This window comes from Chelmon rostratus, chromosome 22 (assembly GCF_017976325.1).
Source record: "Chelmon rostratus isolate fCheRos1 chromosome 22, fCheRos1.pri, whole genome shotgun sequence".
Lineage (NCBI taxonomy): Eukaryota > Metazoa > Chordata > Actinopteri > Chaetodontiformes > Chaetodontidae > Chelmon > Chelmon rostratus.
Window position 1 is genome coordinate 10,818,590 of NC_055679.1, and position 18,987 is coordinate 10,837,576.

At 42.1% G+C, this 18,987-nt stretch overlaps 2 protein-coding genes across 6 annotated transcripts in view; one reads left to right on the forward strand and one right to left on the reverse strand.

Moving 5' to 3' along the window:
- The window catches only part of LOC121625638 (protein PHTF2-like), a 43,740-nt gene extending 33,594 nt beyond the window's left edge, over nucleotides 1-10,146 (forward strand). For 3 of the 5 annotated variants that reach the window (XM_041963803.1, XM_041963802.1, XM_041963804.1), the window contains 15 exons: nucleotides 533-698; nucleotides 2,343-2,504; nucleotides 3,639-3,867; nucleotides 4,000-4,146; nucleotides 4,256-4,412; nucleotides 4,524-4,594; nucleotides 4,914-5,042; nucleotides 5,563-5,648; nucleotides 5,732-5,924; nucleotides 6,038-6,169; nucleotides 6,265-6,351; nucleotides 6,936-7,091; nucleotides 7,174-7,269; nucleotides 7,358-7,483; nucleotides 7,941-10,146. In XM_041963803.1, the coding sequence (XP_041819737.1) occupies nucleotides 533-698; nucleotides 2,343-2,504; nucleotides 3,639-3,867; nucleotides 4,000-4,146; nucleotides 4,256-4,412; nucleotides 4,524-4,594; nucleotides 4,914-5,042; nucleotides 5,563-5,648; nucleotides 5,732-5,924; nucleotides 6,038-6,169; nucleotides 6,265-6,351; nucleotides 6,936-7,091; nucleotides 7,174-7,269; nucleotides 7,358-7,483; nucleotides 7,941-7,961 (1,958 nt within the window). In that variant the 3' untranslated portion in view covers nucleotides 7,962-10,146. The remainder of the gene's footprint in view (nucleotides 1-532; nucleotides 699-2,342; nucleotides 2,505-3,638; nucleotides 3,868-3,999; nucleotides 4,147-4,255; nucleotides 4,413-4,523; nucleotides 4,595-4,913; nucleotides 5,043-5,562; nucleotides 5,649-5,731; nucleotides 5,925-6,037; nucleotides 6,170-6,264; nucleotides 6,352-6,935; nucleotides 7,092-7,173; nucleotides 7,270-7,357; nucleotides 7,484-7,940) is intronic. The other 2 variants (XM_041963805.1, XM_041963806.1) reach the window with 2 other exon arrangements.
- A 2,998-nt stretch (nucleotides 10,147-13,144) lies between these two features.
- adipor2 (adiponectin receptor 2) overlaps nucleotides 13,145-18,987 on the reverse strand; it is a 31,201-nt gene continuing 25,358 nt past the window's right edge. The window contains exons 4-9 of the mRNA XM_041963758.1: nucleotides 18,619-18,792; nucleotides 17,355-17,526; nucleotides 16,300-16,486; nucleotides 16,021-16,208; nucleotides 15,258-15,451; nucleotides 13,145-15,076 (exon numbers count right to left, since the gene is read on the reverse strand). Coding sequence (XP_041819692.1) covers nucleotides 14,948-15,076; nucleotides 15,258-15,451; nucleotides 16,021-16,208; nucleotides 16,300-16,486; nucleotides 17,355-17,526; nucleotides 18,619-18,792 — 1,044 coding nt within the window. The 3' untranslated portion in view covers nucleotides 13,145-14,947. The remainder of the gene's footprint in view (nucleotides 15,077-15,257; nucleotides 15,452-16,020; nucleotides 16,209-16,299; nucleotides 16,487-17,354; nucleotides 17,527-18,618; nucleotides 18,793-18,987) is intronic.

An 18,987-nucleotide genomic window follows, 5' to 3' on the forward strand; every position in this document is an offset into this window, starting at 1 on the left:
CTGTTTTTCTTAAGATGAGAGCATGGAGTTACTCCCAGGTTACACCCACAGAGCTGCACACACTTGCCGCCCAAACACTTTCAAGACCACTGAACAGCGTTTTCCACCCCCTACATCACGATGCCCTTTTCAGCCCTGACGAAAGCAGACTGTTTTCTTCTCTCTCTCTCTCTAACCCTCCGCCTTTCCTGCTCACTTCCTCACATAAGCACCTTTCAAACCAATGTTCACTCAACTTTTAGCACGTTTCAGCAGCTAGATATTTCACTCTCTTCCTCATAAAGGATCATAGCTATATGCACTTCACATTTAGGTGCAATCGTGTTGGAAATCCACGTGAATGAAAAGAGTAATCCCTGCACACTAAGTCCAACTGCAAACTTATTTAAATGGAGAATGTTTGGATCCAAGTTGGATCCTCGTCAAAAAAAAAAAAAACGTTTTGACCACAAAAAGCTGCAGACAACAACAATAACCTTGATAATGTAACTGAATTCCTCAGTTTCTAATGTATTGAATGCTTGATTCTCAGTGGCAGCAGCAGTCCTGTACCTGACCATCCCTCAGCCTCATGGGATACCGGCCACCGAGGTGTTCGGAGCCATCTGGCTCATGTTGCTGCTGGGCACCGTCCACTGTCAGATTGTCTCCACCAGGACCCCGAAACCTGCCTCCAGCAGCGGGGGGAAGAGACGCAGGTAAGGACGGGAACAGAAAAGAGTGAAATACTGTGTATGAGAGGGAGTTAGTGGAAGAAAAACCAAGAAACCTGTCCAGGGAGAGAAGGAAAGGAGGGAGGGAGAGATCAAGCAAAGGAAAGAAGAAGAGAAGCAGGAGATGAAAGAAAACACTGAAACATCAGAGCACCCTGCAGCAGGAAAGTCTCTCTGGTTAACCAGAGATAAAGAGAGGGAGACTAGAGATAACAAGCACGAGATAGAGCACGAGGGGAGGAGGAAAGATGTGGAAAGAAAAGAGTGAATCCATCTTTTGTTGCTGGATTGCATTTGTCTTACTCAGCTTCTTTCACCAAAAATGAGACTGGACAGAAGCATGTTTATCACGGAGAGAGTTTCCACACATCTCTGCCAACATAAACGCCCAGCAAACTTTTTTTAGTCTTATCTAAATCTTTAAAATTTATTTAAATCTGGCAGTTATTTGTTCTTTACAGAATGGGGAGCCTTGGTTTTGTATTTAGATTACGTGGTCACCACCTGCCAGGCAGAAAATGAGCAGATTTCAGCCCTACAAAGTGGATTCTTTTCAGAGAGCACATTCGACGAGCCCTTTTACTAATAACGGCTTCCTTAAATGGCCGTGTTTAAGGACATCTCTCCATGATCAATCTAAGGTCGCTGGTTAAAGACAAATGGCTTTCAGCGTGTGTGAAAGTAGAAAGTAGCTGGCTTTACTTGGTGTGTTTTTGTAGTTTTTAGGCTTGCAGTTTGTGACTTTTCTCTCTGTTGGTTTAAAGCTTGTCAGTGTTCAGCTGCTGTTTCTTGTTCCAAATGACGTAAAGACAATTTTCAGACTCTTGGGAAGAAAATTGGACCATGCCACGGTTTTGGAAAGGGTTTGGGGAGGTTTTTGAGTTTGGGGCAGCCGAATGGACCTTGGTGCTACTTCACATCAAGGACAATGAAAGAAGATCATGAAGTATTTGTACACAAAGTTGATCTTGTTCCTCTGTACATTTCTCTCCATCTGTCTTTCTCTTTCTTATAGTCATTTTATCTGCTAGAGGAAAAGAGAAATCAGTCTCGTCACAGGACACTTTTCATGTGTCATATTCTGTGATATTACCTGATTTATACCAGATACCAGATACCAGATTTAGCTGTAACAGCCATCAGCCATTTCAACCTGATTCAAATCATGCAGTTATTGTAGTTTTTTGGGGGGTTTACCACAAGATGTTTATCCTGCTTTTAATTTGAAAAGCAACAGAGTCTTATCCTTCACTTCTCCTCTGTGCCCTTTATGAATAAGCAAATCTTGAAGGAGCAAATGTGCAAAATCGGACTTTTATGTTAATATCCTGCAGAAGTTGAACTAAAATTTCTTCACAGAAAAAAGGATATATGTTGAAAGTTTTTATAAAAATATCTACTTTTGCAGAAGAACAACCTTTGAGAGGATTTTAGTAGAATTTGTCTTGTAACTGTCTCATCCTCAGTCTCTATCTAATGTAAAAGCTGTATCTTTTTTACTGGCAGCACCTGATTCAGATGAAAATGTAGCCAGGTTCCCGGTGGACACACTGCTGTAGTCTCAAGTCTTCTTAGTGTCCAGGTGCGCTCTAAGTCTCTCTCCACCCCTCTACTCTTTCCAAACTGAAGGAAGTTGAGGAAGGCATCTCAGATGGAGGTGCATAGGGAAGGCGACGGGTCTAGCACTACCGATAACACACAGGAGGGGGCGCCACACTCCCACTCAGCCAGCACCACATACAGCCTGGGCGCTCTCTTCCAAGATTTCTGGCATGATATCTGTAAAGCTGGGTGTGTATCTTCGTTTCCCATCTTCCTAAAATGAGATGATGTACAAAGACGGGGCCGGAGTTCAGCTCACAAAATGATTCTGATAAAGAAATTCATTTGTTATGGTAAAAACCAGAAATTTGTAGGAGTATGTTAATTTACACCAGTAAATAAACACACCTAATGTCTTAATGAACTTAAATACTGATTGAAGAGCTGAACTCCAGCCTGACCTCAGACCAAACCTGGTCTTCTTCAGCTGCAACATCACTTCCTCTCATTCAGAACTTTTATCTTCCCGCAAAATTATGGAGGAAACCAGTTTTCTCATACATTGGCAAATATAAAACATTTGGTGTTAAAACATTGTTCTGACCTGCTCGTTAATCCCTGCGGCACTAAAACGTATCTTCAGCAGCCGTCTTTGGTCTTTGTCACCGCTGTGTTCAGTGAGGAACGGAGGGATTTTGCAGCTGATTTCGATGCGCATGACTTAGTGACCAGGCTGCGTTCAAAAGAAGCATGGGGCGAGGTTCTCTGCTGGAGAAAAATCTACCAATTAATAAACTCAATTTTTAAACTTTTTAAAGCAATTAAATGTCTGGAATTTGAATGTTACTGTAACACACACCGCTGCTTCTCCCCAAGCTTCTGCTTTGTCTGCCCAACAGTGTGGAACATTTCTGAGCACTAATTAATTCTCGATTCGGTTACTTCATCCATTGATTATCTGCCACACTCACTTCCACATTCCTCTCATTAATGCTCTGATGTACCCACTTGTTTGCCTTTTTAACTTTATTTAGAATTCCTATTTGTAAGGAAGACACAGATGCTTTAGTTTGAATAAGTGATGCTCAGTGTTTTTAGCCCTGCTCCATTCATTTATTAACTTATTCAGTGCTTCATACAACACTATCAGTCAACATTTGGTGTTCCTTTAGTATGAATGTTCCACAGTGTTGTGCTGAATGCATCCTGTTAGTGTGATTTATCTCACTGCATGTCTGCTTTTGAGACTGAACTTCATTACTGTGAACTCACCGCCCTGCTGTCTTCTTATCTGTCTCCATCTATACATGTCTGTCTCTTTCTGTCGATCTCCCCCGCTGTCCCCGGCTCGCTTTTTCTCCCCTCCTTTGCTTCCTCCATCAGATCCAAGAAGTCCAAGCTGTCCATCGACAAGTCGACGGAGACGGACAACGGCTACGTGTCGCTGGACGGCCGGGTGACCAACCGGAGCAGCGAGGAGGGGCTCCAGCTCCACGAGCAGCGATGCGACTCGCTGAACAGGGCTGACGAGGTGTGCTGGAACTCTAACGTCAAGCCGACACACACTCACACACCCCGCAGCGCGGGACTGATGCTGGCAAGTGGCAATAAGGTGATCCATCAAACCGCAGACGGGAGTCGTCGTAGTTGTTGATTTTCTGCTGATTGATCGTCACGTCAGTGCTCGACAGACCCGCAAAATGTCTGCGTCTCCAGGATCTGACGCGTGTTGTGTTTCTTTTAGGAGCCAGCGTCAGATGAGGCGTCCAGCGAGGAGGACCCTGAAGCATCCTACAGCGCCCTCCGCAGGGGAGTGGAAAGAATGAACAGCGACTGCACGCTCAGAAACCGCAAGAATACACACCACTACAAGAAACACTACGCTGTGGAGGTACACACACACACACTCACTTTAATCAGTGAATGTCAGAGAAATGCACACGGGACATGTCATTTCATACTTTTCACATTATAACAACCCCTCCCCTTCTGTCTGTCAGGACGTCCCCAAGTCCGGCACCAGCTGCAGCTCCAGATGCTCCAGTCTGAGGACTCAGGACTCGGAGAGCACTCGACACGAGTCCGAGACCGAGGACCTGATGTGGGAAGACTTCCTGCACTGTGCCGAGTGCAGATCATCCTGCACCTCTGAAACAGGTCAGGAGAAACGATCGGTGGCTCTGATTTACCTGCTGAAGTCATTTAAACGTCCCTGTTCATAGACGATCCGTGTAATGAAACTAATACTGTGACTCATTCTCTTCACAGAGGGAGAAGGAGGAGGGACGCCCGTCTGTCCTCCTGCTAAAAAGGAATACAGAGACGACCCTTTCCATCAGGTCTGTAGACCCTCTTACATCAGACATGTGGCTTTATGTTGAGCTGCTCAGGTTCAGTTTTGATGATTTGCAGATGTAAACATTTACGGGAATCAAAAAAAAAGTCAGGGTCTTCTTTTAATGTCTAGGTTATATATAACTGTTGTAAATCACTATATGACATGTGTAGCTATAACCTGTTAAACACTAGAGGAGTAATTTAGATGCTGGTGAAACATCTAAAAGAAATTCACTTTTTGGCCCAGTTTGAATGTTACTGCAGAGCAGAGTGGTGAATAGACAGGTCAGTAATATTGTGGATGTACATTTCTCCACTCAGGGTCACGTTCCCTGGCTGCACAGCTCCAACCCCGGTCTGGAGAGAGTGAGCGCCATCGTGTGGGAGGGTAACGAGTGTAAGAAGGCCGACATGTCCGTCCTGGAGATCAGCGGCATGATCATGAACAGAGTGAGTTACTAAAGCAGGGTCCACTTTTCATGTTTTACTTAACACGTCAGAGGATGGGACTCCTTACAAACCTGGTATTTCACTCAGGGGTGGTTCCTTACATCCTTCATCACACAGTCGTAAACACGGCTTGTAAACAGGTTAACAAAGGTGTGAGACCAATTACACAAATGACAGGGAAACAAATCGTATATTCTGTGGGCCTTCATCTGATCTCATATTGTATGCACGTATTAGTCAGTGTAGTTTTTCCAAGCTTTAGACATAAAACGAGGCCACTCTTTACCAGTTAGCCCAACTTCTCAATTTCATAATAAAGTAATTTTTGTTCTGCAGTCTTGTTATCATATAAAGTGAACTCAGACGGTGATGGAGCTCGCTGACATGTGCACTGCTGCGCCCATCTGGGTGAAATACCAAGTTTTTAGGGAGTCTTATCATAGGAGAGGGGATTTAAAAAAAAATAAAAATCATGCTGCAACCTCACTGCTTTTTCCTGTTTCTCTGCCTCCCTCCACAGGTGAATCTCTACACTCCAGGTATTGGTTACCAGGTCTTTGGGAACCTGGTTTCAGTGACGCTCGGCCTCACACCTTTCGCGTACAGGTACTGCTGGCACAACAGAAGTTCATCGTTATCTTTTCTCTAAAAAAAACAAAAAAAAAACATTAACACTTTACTTCCTGCAGGCTGGCTCAGTACCGCGACTTGGATCAGCTGACCACACTCTCAGCCAACGAGCTGCTGTCTGTGGCACTGGGAGGCGGGTCTGGATCAGATGCCATGGTCGTCACCATGGTGACACTCAGCTTCCTGGTGCGTGTTTGCCTTATATGGCTCTTCTTCTTCCTGCTCAGCGTAGCAGAGAGGACCTACAAACAGGTGAGAGAATGAAGTTGATGCTTTTAATGGAGACGCAGCAGGAGAGACTTTTACTTTATCCTGAAGTGTAATCGGATACTGTTCTGTTCTGATTGTTCACGTGCGTGTTTCAGAGGCTACTGTTTGCCAAGCTGTTCGGTCACCTGACTTCCGCCCGCAGAGCAAGGAAGTCTGAGGTCCCTCATTTTAGACTAAAGAAAGTTCAGAACATCAAGATGTGGCTGTCGCTACGCTCCTACCTCAAGGTACCTCGCTGAGGACATTTACATTCACGCACTTAAAACAGAAAAATTAGCCCCCGTGTTAAAATGCTTAGCCAACATTTGCATCGCCTTTGCAGAGACGGGGTCCTCAGCGTTCAGTGGATGTGATCGTGTCATCTGCCTTCCTGCTCACTCTGTCTGTCGTCTTCATCTGCTGTGCACAGGTAACGTTTACATTTAACTGCTTAGCATCATCATGTGGCAACAAACACTCTGAGTTCAGCTGTGTTAAAACACTGTACACGTGATCAGGGCTTAGAATTCTTCCAGACCGCTGGAGACACTAAACAACACCTGAGTTTCCATCATGTGTGACGGAAATCCAGGTTTGTCTTACAACCACTGGAGGTCGGGAAGTGTGGAAGTTTTCTCGTGTAAACCCTTTTCAAAAGTAGGCGACTGTAGCCTGACATATAGTTGTGTTTTGAGTGGTTATTCGTAGCTGCATGATGAATTATACTTTCAGGTCTGTTTCTATTTTTTTTTTAATAAATTAATACTATAATTAGTCTGTTGTCTTAAAAATTAAAGAATTTCTGGCCAGGAAGGATCTACACAACATTCATCCTTTCTGATCTGTGGTTATCCTTTCTGATATGACCACTGGGGGGCGCCAAAGCAAATTAAAATTCAAAACATTAGTGGCTGTACGTCCATCAGAAAGTCTTAACATCTTGAATAAAAGCCAGTATAAATTAAAATAAACACGTTACAGACTGGATTCATGTACTCACGTCTCTTCCTCCAGCTGCTGCACGTCCATGAAACGTTCCTGGAGTGTCACTATAACTGGGAGCTGGTGATCTGGTGCTCCAGTCTGTCTCTGTTCCTGCTCCGGTTCGTCACTCTTGGCTCCGAGACCAGCAAGAAGTACAGCAACACCTCCATACTGCTCACTGAACAGGTACACACACAGAGAAAACACACACCACGCTGCTCGCACTGCAGACAGGCCATCAAACACTCATCTGCCGTGTCCTCCATAGATCAACCTGTACCTGAAGATGGAGAAGAAGCCAAACAAGAAAGAGGAGCTGACACTGGTCAACAACGTCTTAAAACTGGCTACCAAACTACTCAAGGTACTGTCTGTGCTTCACAACTAACAGCAATTTATGACCTTTGAAATCCACCTGATAATCTAACCCGCTGTGTCCTCTCTGCCTCCAGGAGTTAGACACTCCCTTCAGGTTGTATGGTTTGACCATGAACCCTCTGCTCTACAACATCACCCAGGTGGTCATCCTGTCCGCCGTGTCGGGAGTCATATCTGACCTGTTAGGATTTAATCTGAAGGTAACTGTGTGCGTCTGTGTGGTAGTGTTCAATAGTTTGTGGCACAGCAACATCCCTCATAGACAGGAAGCTTGGTGGTGCAGTGACAACCGACTGACACCACCCTCTATCTGCTTTGAGGCAGTTAACGCTGCAACAAAGGACAGTTATATAAAATTTGATGCAACGTCTTCTCCCCCTCAAGGTCAGCACAGTCAAGACAGTTTGCTTATTCAGGCGCAAATGTCAAACTTAAACCCTACATGAGCAAGTAAATCGAAGATTCTTTTACTCTGTATGTCTTTGACTGTCAAACTAATCAGTATAAAGAAGTTAACTGAATTAGCTTCACCTTGACCGCCAGCAACATGATCAGTAACTTTACTTTGATAGTGTACCACGATGGTATTCTGATTGCTTTAACTACGTTTGATTGACAGTTGTTTGTGTATTGATCCTGTTGTCCTCCTGTCTGCAGCTGTGGAAGATCAAATCGTGACAGTGAACGGAGAGACGGCTTCACTCTCACTGACTGACTGACCGACTGAACGCCGGTCTCGACATATCGGAGTGCTTTGACCTTCAACGTTCCCACTTTGTGCAATTCACAAACTATTTATTTACCCGCTCAGTGTTTTTACTTAGGGTTTATTTGAATTGTAGTTTGTTTCATTTTTGTGTTGGATGACACAAAGCGATGCTATATTTGACCTGTCTACAACAAGTGTTAGTATTATTCTAAGCGTAAATTATTTTGTTGAACATGCCGGTTTAGGTTCTCAGCTGCATTTGTGACAGTTCAGTTTTCATTCACAAATTTGAAGGCAAAGTATTGATGCCAACAGGGGCAAAATCTTTTTATTGTCATTGTTGTGTTTTGTTTGCTTAAACTTAAAGTTATTATTATTTATATGTTCAGTAAATTTCAAGACAAACCTTCAGACTCTGTTACAACCTTAAATACATGTGTTAGTGCAGCGGTTTTCCTCAGAAAACAAAGAAATTATTTTGAATATTATTGCAACCTAATGCTTAAGTTGTATATGTAAAAACTTTAAACCACAGAGTATATTGTGATCAAACTACCGTTAAAAGGATACTTTGTTATCTCAAATCTGGTGCAGGAAATGGCCCAGTGAAATTAAAGATAAGTTTGGTGTAATTCCTGGTGTTTGACAAATAAGAATGTAAAGATTGTCTGTTTTTAGAGTTCTCAGCTCCTTGAAATGAATTCGCCTGGATTCCCGGCTCTAATAATGTGATTTACATATCTGTTAATGGCTGTTAACAGAACCGTTGTGAAGGGAAAGCTGACTTACCTGAGCAAACTGTTCTCACAGGTGAGAGGTGAGCTGTCCGACGACGTCCCTGCAGAAAAACAATCACAGACCGGGTGTGTAAAACGCTCAGTGTGCATCATAATCAGTACAGAAACACAAGAGCAGTGTCATTACAGGGCAGCCAGCGTTCAATCAAAACATCCTTTTTATTCTTCTTTTGACCCACTTTGGAGGGTTTGACAGTATTTCCAGCAATACATGCAGGTAGTCTTTTCATACAGAATCCGTTAAAACGTGCAAGAAATGAATGAGATTTGGTTCAAGTCACTTCTGTTTGCAGGACGTTGTACGCTTGTTTCTGCTAACTAGCCCACAATCACCTTTTATACATACGTGACTAAAAAGTGTCTGAAATATACATTTAGAAGCAAGCGATGAGTGTCTATGTTTGTAGAAATTAGGAAAACAGTGGAGGACTAAACTTAAGTTTTAGGAAATCCTACGTTAAAGAAATTTATCTTTTTAAGCTCTTCTGACTAAAGGTGAAATTTTCAGTTGAATTTCTTACACTTCAAAGCAGAGTCTATATCCTGAATATCACAGCAGCATGAAACATGTTTGCGTCCATTGAGATTTACTGACTCCGTCAATTTAAGTTGAGAAGTTGAGTGGATTTTATATTAAATTTGATCTCAAACTGTGAGTGAATTCGACATTTAACAGTGATCAAAGTGAAACTCTAAACTCTGCAGTTAAAACACATGAATGAACACATGCACTTTAAAACCAGATTTCAAACGGAAGAGAAGAAGTTACATCCTGTTTCCTTTAGTACCTCGCCTGCTCGGCACAGCTCGCGATCGTTCGCCGTGAACTTAAAAGCAGCGTGTCGACAGTTCCCGTCACTCTCTGAAGTAAATCCTACATGGTACGTGAAGTTATCATGCCCACAGAAAACATTGAAATGTTGTCTCAGATCATGAGTTAACTGAAACTCGCTCATAAAAAATGCTAGCATAATCATGTTCAGTGTGTTTGAGGAGGAAGACCAAAGTGCTTATTTTACTCTTTGTTTTTGTTTGTCTGCTGGAAAAAGAATGTATCTGCAGCATTGTGCTTTACGATCTATTTGTTTCCCTTTGGAAATACTTTAAGTTGTATTTTTTTTTTGCTCTTTCATGGTTCATTTGTAAAGGTTTGTTACGCTCGTCGGAAAGACGACGCACGTTTTACTGTGTTTTTAAGGAACAAAGAAGTTTGAAACGTATGTATGAATCTAGGTAAAGGACTCAGTGTTGTGATTCTGTTTTCAAGGAGTCTGAATATTTAGATTTAGATTTTTTTGTGAACTGGTCTGTCCACAAGGTCTACATTTTTATAAGAAAAATAAAAAAATGGATGTTGACTCACTGATGTTTGTCGTCTCTCAGTATTATAACAAACTCTCAGCGTACAGACGAGTGAAACTGAAGAAACGTGACAAATGCATCCATACATGATAAAGATCTAATCGTTCTCCCAGTCTTTATAATTAATTCTCTCTCTTACCTCCTCGTGGTGTCTGCTGTGGCCAGGCAGATCCTTTTGGTCTGTTTTGTTCAGGTGTTGGGGTCCAGATCTGAGTTCTGCCACCACCTGAGGACAAATTACACAACTGGAGTTTAACTGCTGGTGTGAACGCTGACACTGAAAAATGACATGAAGAAGAAAAGTAATTAAATCAGCTTAAATTAATCTGATTTCTCTGAAGCTCATTTTACATCACAAGATGAAAAACATACATCAACACACACACACACACACAACTAAAAGAGTATGCCTCAGTGCTGAAATGTAACTAAATACATTTACTCGAGTAAAGAAGGCGTGAACTGAACTTAGTTCCTAGTTACATTTTAAAAGTTTCTGTGTGCACATCAGAGCTTACAGCAGCTAACAAACACAAGCACAGCTGAAAGGATTAGCTGATTGATTGATTTGCTTGATTGATTAAGTCATTTTTCATGTAAAAAATATTTCATGGTTCCAGCTTCTCAAATGTGAACGTTTGCTGCTTTTGCTTCTAATTATTAGCAATTTTAATTTGATTTTAAATAGTTCTGAGGTTTGAACTGTTGGTTTGACTAAAACACTGAAAGTTTTTTTTTTTCCTGACATTTCACAAACCAAACAATCAGAAATTATTTACTGAAATAATCATCAGACTAATAACAGAAACAATCATTAACTGCACTCTTGAACAAAGTAGTTACATTTTGCTCCACCTCCACCAACAATGACAGTAATTACATATAAAATAATCATTTTTCATTAATGCATGAGTAATAATAATCAAATGATACAGAATATAATAGTACAACAGTCACAGGGGACATATTCTGCATGAAGTACTTTTAATACTTTAAGTACAGGATTCATTGATCGTGATTAAACCTACATACTTCTACTTGTAATAGAGTATATATACAGTGTGGAATCAGTACTTTTTACTGAAGTAAAGATCTGAATGAACCCAAAACGGGTCTCATTTAAGGCTTTAACAAGTCTAATATCTCACAATCAGAACTGTGTGCTTGAAGATTATTTGTCCAACCATAAAACAGAAAACATGAGCTATTACCCCGACTCTCTATTCATTTACCCCGTAAGCAAACAGACAGTGTGGTTTTATTGTGCTCATAAATGTGAAAAACGTGATTTAAAATCACGTTTTTATCAAATGATTTATGCGTAGAGATTACAAACTCATACATAAATCTGTACTTTACGCTGACTTTCCCCCCAGCAGCTGATGACAGGAAACATCATGCAGAAAACACACACTGAATACAGCAAAGCACTGACTTGGGATCAGAGATAAAATCAGAGGTACGCTTTGTCCTAACTGGCAGACTATTGACTACAGCAGCGTGCCATGAATCTGATGAAAATCAGTTAAAGTTTCATAGTTTTATAAGAAATGTCACTCATTTAAAAGTCTAAATCATCTGGAAACATGAGGAAAAGTCTGCTGGGTTGTGGTGAAATGTAACTAAATACATTTACTCATTTATTGTACGCAAGTACAAATTTGAGGTACTTTTCCTTCAGTCTTTTCTGCTTCTACTCCACATTCAGTACTGGACTTCTTACTTCACCACATGTATCTCACAGCTTTAGTTACTTTACAAAGTGCAGTTTTTCTCATACAAAACATGCAGCGCTTATAAAATATGATGTTTTGATACAAACTACCAAACAGTTTCTACAGTTGGAACTGATACTGATAATCAGCTTCTAACTATCATCATCAATCATCCTGATCATGTTTTAGTCATAATAATGGAGAAGTAGCTCAAATCAGCTCAACCAGCTACAACACTAAAATGCTGCTTTTCTATTAATCTACATTAATATTTTCAGTACATTTTCCTCATTATACTCACACTCTGTTACTGAAAGCGCGTTTTCACGGCAGGACCTTTATTAACTGAGTGTGGTGTCGGTACCCTCACCGAAGCTGTGATGTCCGGCGGGTTATGAAGGCTCACTTCCAGGATGGATGATCTCCGCAGGCCGCCGCAGCCTCCACCCGCTGCCTGAGCTCCACCGCGTCTCAGCCTCCGACGTTCACCCGTAAAATCATTGCTTCAAAGCAGCGAAAAACAAAACAAACAGCACAACAAGCGGAGCTCACAGCCGCCATCGCCTCTGATCCTCAGCTGTTTCCAATCCACCTGATGAGATCCCGCCCTGCCAAAGCCCGCCCCCCGCATCCGGCCCAGCCAATGAGTGAGCAGCATGTCAAGGTGTGAGCCTATGAACTGAGACCTCTCTTCACGGAGTTTGCTCAGTCACAACAAATGTCACAAAACTTTAACTTTTTAACGAAATAACTTTTTTCTCTGTTTCTACCTGAAAGTATCAAACATGTTTATATTTAAGTGCACCAAAAAATAAAATCACACATGAATGTCGATGCATTCTGCATATTTTAACTGCTTATATGTACATTTTAGAATATTATTTTTAATACATACTTGCAGGCTAACATATATAAAAATGCCATATCTGTATATAATAAATGTGTTGCAAGTCTTTCAAACTGAGTATGTTTATACAGCTTTTGCACAAAATGCAAAGTAATTTTGGTGTTTTTTGCTAATATCAGAAGGCTTTACCTCATTTTCGTCTATAATTCTGTATTTTAACAAGAAATGCACTTTGTTTGATAATGAACATTTAATACATTAAAAGCTTTTTTTTAAAAAAAAACAAAAAAAAAAAACAGATATTTTTCTATTGAGGAGGAAAATATGCCGAATCATAATAAAAGGAATAACAGCTTATTATATGACGTGTTTTGATGTCATGGCTCAGTGTTGTGCTCATGCTAACCGCTAATAAGACACAGTGACAGATTCCAAAAACCTTTTTTTTTTTATTAGAACAATACAGCAGATATAAAGGTCTATTGCAATCAAACACTCCCATCAGAACGGAACGTGTGCTTCGACAGACACTATGCGCTCCCCAAGAGAAATAAATTAAAATAAATTGGATGAGATAAAAACAGAAGAAGAAGAAAAGAAAGAAAAACGTGTGTGATGATAGAATTCCACTTCCTGTTCAAAAGAAGCAGCCGTCAAATAGGAACTCGCAAACCTAAATTACACACAGCTTTAAAAATGTTTTAATCTCCAAGTGAAGCTTAAAGTAATGAACTTTATCAGACTTGTTTTGCTGTTTTTAGGCTGCGAGAGACTCGCCTCAAATGAGAGAAACAACAGATAAATAACAGAAAAGAAAAAAATTAAAGCTTGCAAATATAATAATACCAAAAACAGCAGTGGATAAATTAAAATACAATCCAATCAAAAAAGAAAATAACGTGTTTCCAGGCAGAGTATCCTTGATCAGTGAGGAGGTGAATATGAGCACAGAGGAGGAAGACTACGACTGCATCTGTGCTGTAATAATACTGCAGTTTTACCAAAGTGACACATGAACGACTCTGGGCCTCGTTTAGAAAAATATCCTGATGTTTTTCAGCCAATCACTGAAGGGCGCGTCACAGAAAAATGGCTACAAATCATAATTACTTAAATATATATATATATATGATAGTTTTGACTTGAGATTTGGTTTTAAGCGCAAATATCAGTGAAAACAGAAAAAAACTGAGCAGAGGACAGTCGTTCTGCTGCCTCCTCGTTACCATTTCAAGGTTTCAAGGTCAGAAAAGTGACTCGAGGGCGCCGGCGGGCGTTGAAGTCGCCGTTTTGTTTGATAAGATTCGGACGTTGTGCGTCACATTCCTCCTCGCCTCCGCCTCTCGCCCTCGCATATACAGAATACATGAAGTTGTTTGAAGCGCTTCCCTCCGACCAAAGTGTCGTTCTCTCCATCGGCCTCACTGCTGGAGCAAGTGTACGTATAACACCTCTCCACCCTCGCCTTTACTCTAACATATTTATTTATTATTTTTTTGTTCTTTTATTTTATATATATTTCATACAAATCTATAACCCAAAATTTAGAAATCTTATTTACATGGAAAAGGTTTTTTTTTATCATTTTTTTTTTTTTTACTTTTAAAAGTGACTATTAACCCCCTGCCCGCCCCATTTCCCGACATCTCCCCCTGCTACCTTCACCGTCATGGAAGAAATCCAGAGACGTGTCCCGCTCACTTATTCTTTCATGTCTGAACGCTCTCAAGTGTGAAAACAACATTCAGCAAAAAACACCCCAAAAAGATTTTTTTTAAGCCACAATTAAGCTTCCTTTTCAAATCAAACCATTAAACTCTTAAATGTCTGAACTCAACACGGATGAAAACGCAGGATTACTGGAGGGAGATTTTGGATGCTTCGCCCCCTCCGAACACACTTCCTGGAGAGAGTCTCAAAACTGGTTTATAAAGCACACCTTGTCTTGGAAGTGGTTTTATACTGAACGGAGCCGGAGGAGGTGGAGGTGGACAGACAGATGAGAGGGACAGAAAGAGAACAAAAACCCTCTTAGTTGTTTGTAATAGCGCCCCCTGGGGGGACATCCTGTGTATTACGCACAAGCCAGACTATCCAGATCAGTCGTCAGTCTGGGTGAGGGGGAGAGCGTGTGTGTGCATGTCTTAGGTTTTATGTGTGTGTGTTATTCTGTGCACATTATCAGAACCAGCGCCTCCCCGAAAAGCGCACGTGAGTGAACGTGTGTGTGTGTATTAGAGGGTGCCGTCCTCGGCGCAGCCCGCTCCCGCCGTGTAGCGAAACTCCTGCAGGTTGGAGACGCCGTGGAAATGAACGAAAGCCCCCGCGACCACCAAGATGTGGAACAGCTGGTGGGAGTGGAACTAGGAAAGACAGACAGAGAGAGAAAGAGTGAATTAACTGTGTGTGAGAGAGAAACGAGTGACACAAAGAGAGAGGGACGTGACGAAGAAGGTGCTCCTGCTTTGCTTCAGTCAGAGTGTGTGTGTGTGTGTGTGTGTGTGTGTGTGTGTGTGTGTGTGTGTGCGTTTGTTCGCCACTTACCCAGATGTCACACTTGCCGGGGAAGAACCTCTCGGGGATGCGAGCGGCGTACAGACAGGCTCCGGTGATGTAGAGTGTCGCCATGAGCAACAGCCAGCCCATCTGACCCATGGTGGTGGCTTTGATCAGACCCTCGCTGATGACGAAGTGCAGGGTGGGGACCACGCCGCTCAGACCCAGACCCACAAACACTCCTACACACACACACATGCAGAGAGGGTGACTTTTTTACAGGCAATCTAACAAACACCGACTTATTGGCACATTGTGAAGTTGTTAGAACAAACATGTAACAGTTGCTTTAGTACACATCCAGCAGATGTGGCGACATTAGCATATGATGAATCAGAGCCCATTATTTGCTCTCTTTTAGCTCTGTTTTGGTCTCTACCGACTCCTGAGGGAAGCATCTGGTTCTTTAGCGGCTAAATTCTGCGCTGTGTTCGCCACCTGTGTGCGTGAAGGTGCTAAGATCAACGCAAACGACAGCGCTGAGTGCGAAAGTCATTTTATTACACTCCAAGCTTCAGTTCAGGTTTTCAAAGGTCTGTCGTCATAATTTACACATCATCACAGTGAAAAAAAAATACATTTAGGCAGCAGGCTGAGCAAATGAAATGCTTCCAAACTGGCCATTTCTACAGTCGTTGGTATAAAAGTGTTGACATCCTGATGGAGCACTAAATAATTTAGATATAAAATATGATCTTCTTGGGGTTTTTTTGTAACAACTTAAGTAATTTACGTCACTATCTCACTCTACCTGCTCTGACTCCTCTGTACTGCGGCGTGGCGAAGAAGTCGCACTGGGAGACGGTGATGGCGGCCAATCCCAGTATGCACACCACTATCAGGTAGATGAAGCAGGGCTGAGGGGAGCAGTAGAAGGAGTAGTACAACCAGGGGACGAACGAGCCCATGATCAGGAAGGCGATCCCGCTGTAGTCCAGCCTGGACACAGAAACAGAGAGGGGGTTGTAGAGGACATGATGCCCGCTGGCGTAACTTCAGTGTGTGGGAGTTCACAACATGTGCGTCTTACTTGGAGAAGACTCTGGAGACGCCCTCTGAGTGGCAGTAGACGGTGTGGAAGAGCCAGGAGAAGGACAGGCAGAGAATGGCCCCCAGGAAAAACATTCCGATCACCACCTTCTCCTGGACCGGAGCCACAAAGGACATGTTGGGCCTGAACATGTACATCAGACCCAGACAGAGGAAAAACAAACAGCCTGTAGAGAAAGGAGAGACGAGGGGATAGAGTGAGAATTAAATATTAATCGAGCCCCCCCACAAACACTGCTGCCCCCTGCTGAGTTCCTCAGAAATAAACAAGTCTCCAGCAGCATCACCTGGACTTGAAAAGCTGAGACACATGAATTAAACACACCAACACAGGATAAACGGCATCAATATGGTCATATAATAATATCACTCCAATCACATTAGGTTACAGTATCGCTGTTTAACCACTAGGTGGGAGCAGAAACACACAGTTGAGACACTTCACTGAAACATAATGCTTTGGCTTAAACAAACTGTAGAAACAAAAACAGCTCGGTTTAAACATAAATCCAACTAATTCTAAAGCGCTCACCCAAAATCAAAAGTAATGCCCGACGGGATTTGATGGATTTGAGGACTTTTTTTTCTTTTATTACACAAACCCGCAGCTCAGCCCTTGACATTGCAGTGCTTACAAAAGCTAATAATCTGGTTTTGCTGCTTTGCTGCGATTTTGTTATCAAGCCTGTGTGGGTTTCTGACGCTGGACTTAGGGATGAAAGCAGAATGAGTGAAGAAACAGATTACAGAAAGAAAGTCCTGCGTCTTTAACTACTTCTTTCTTTTGCTCGTTCATTAGTTGTATTTCTCTTACTAATAATTCCTGGTATTCCCACTCCTGGCTGTAATCCACTCTGTGTGTTTTCCTCCATCTGTTTCAGTTTATAAACCAGTTTACAACATTTTTGTGAAGTGAGGTTGAATTGATTTTTAAGATGAGGTTCACTTGAATGGGCTCAGGTCAGGAGTGCGCTGTTGTTTGGGCCATAAGAGCATCAGTGGGTGTGCGTGTGTGTGTGTGTGTGTGTGTGCTACCTAGCAGATGTGTCCAGATGTTTCCCGTCTCCGTGTGGATTCTGAAGATGCTCTTGAAGCAGGCGCGGAACGAAGGCATGGGTGGCCTGTGGCCGTGAAGCAGGAAGTCGTTGTCCTTCAGCCAATCGGGGAGCACGTCGTGAGGTATGACGCGCCACCGGCCCTCCCACACCTGTCGGAGACAGAAACAACCATATTCAAGTTCAGAAAAACAACCTGAAGGCTGGCATGAATAAAAACGAAAAAAAAATGGCTCCTGATTAAAATTAAATGTCTCTTATGAGGAGCAGTCGGATATTTGCTGAGTGCACTTTAAATAGGATGTGTGTGTGTATGTGAGTGGAAGATGTGGAGTACAGTATGTGATCACGAGTGTGAATGGTGCGTGTGTCAGTGTCAAATGAACACTATCGAGGTCAAGTGATGTAAATAAATAAAGTGAAGCTCGATATGGCAGAGAAAGAATCCTCTGACAGCTTCTCTCCAGTGATTCATTTCTCTACTTTACAAGCTGCTGGTTGTAATTTCAGCAGACTCTCAGTACTTGTGTGTGTGTGTGTGTGTGTGTGTGTGTGTGTGTGTGCGTGCGCGCGCTCATGTGAGTCCACATTCCAGCAGTGTCATCTCACAGGCAGCCACTTAAAACTCAAAATGTGGCCTACTTCTTCATCTTCTTTTCCAGAATAACAATAACAACAACAACAACAACAACAACAACAACAACAACAACAATAATAATAATAATAATAATAATAATAATAATGTCCGTCCCCTGCAGGAGATAAAGGGACTTATCAGAATTTGTTGTGGAATGCATCAAACCATAAACATTTTGTGAGTAAATAAATGGCAGAAGAAGGCACCAGTAATTAACTTTACACTGTAAACAACTGGTTGATTTCTGCAAACGATTGACTGAATCTTGGACGTTTTCCAGTTTGGTTTGCGCCCAGACTCATGAAACACATCTTGTACAAGAGATAAAGTGGAACATAAAACAATAAAGAAATAATAATAAACCTGAGAATAGGACACCAACCTGTGTTTTTATGGTTTTATTGGTTTCTTTTACTGTGTGGTTTTATTTAGTGTTGTGTTAAACTGAGCAAACATTGCTCTTGGGAAGAATAATGAATTTAGTGGCTCGTGGAATTAAATGTGTGGCGCTCCAAAACATCTGTATAGATACGTTAAAGGACGGAGACACATGAAACGGCTTTAACGTTAACCAACACACATGCAGCTGTGTGTGTGTGTTTGTTACCTTGTGTACAAACTCCTCCATCCTCTCCATGGCATGGTGAGCCTGCAGCAGCGGAGTCATTCCCATGAACCCTTCGTCACTGCTCCTCTCATCCTCTTCCTCCTTCTCCTCTCCTTCCCTTCCTCTGTCGTCCTCCTCGTTTATTCTTCTCTCCTCATCGCACTCTGGGAAACTCTGACAAGACAAGAAGCAGACACACAGTTAGTTTAAAGCCGTGGTTTTTGACTTAGGGCCCCTTAAAATGGATCCGTATCTACTTGTGACGCCCTGTGAAAGCTTTCATATGTATTTATTTCATTGAATTTTCCCTTCACAGATTGTGTGATTAGAAACAAATTTAGCTGCCTGTCTCGTATGTCACAAGGAAGA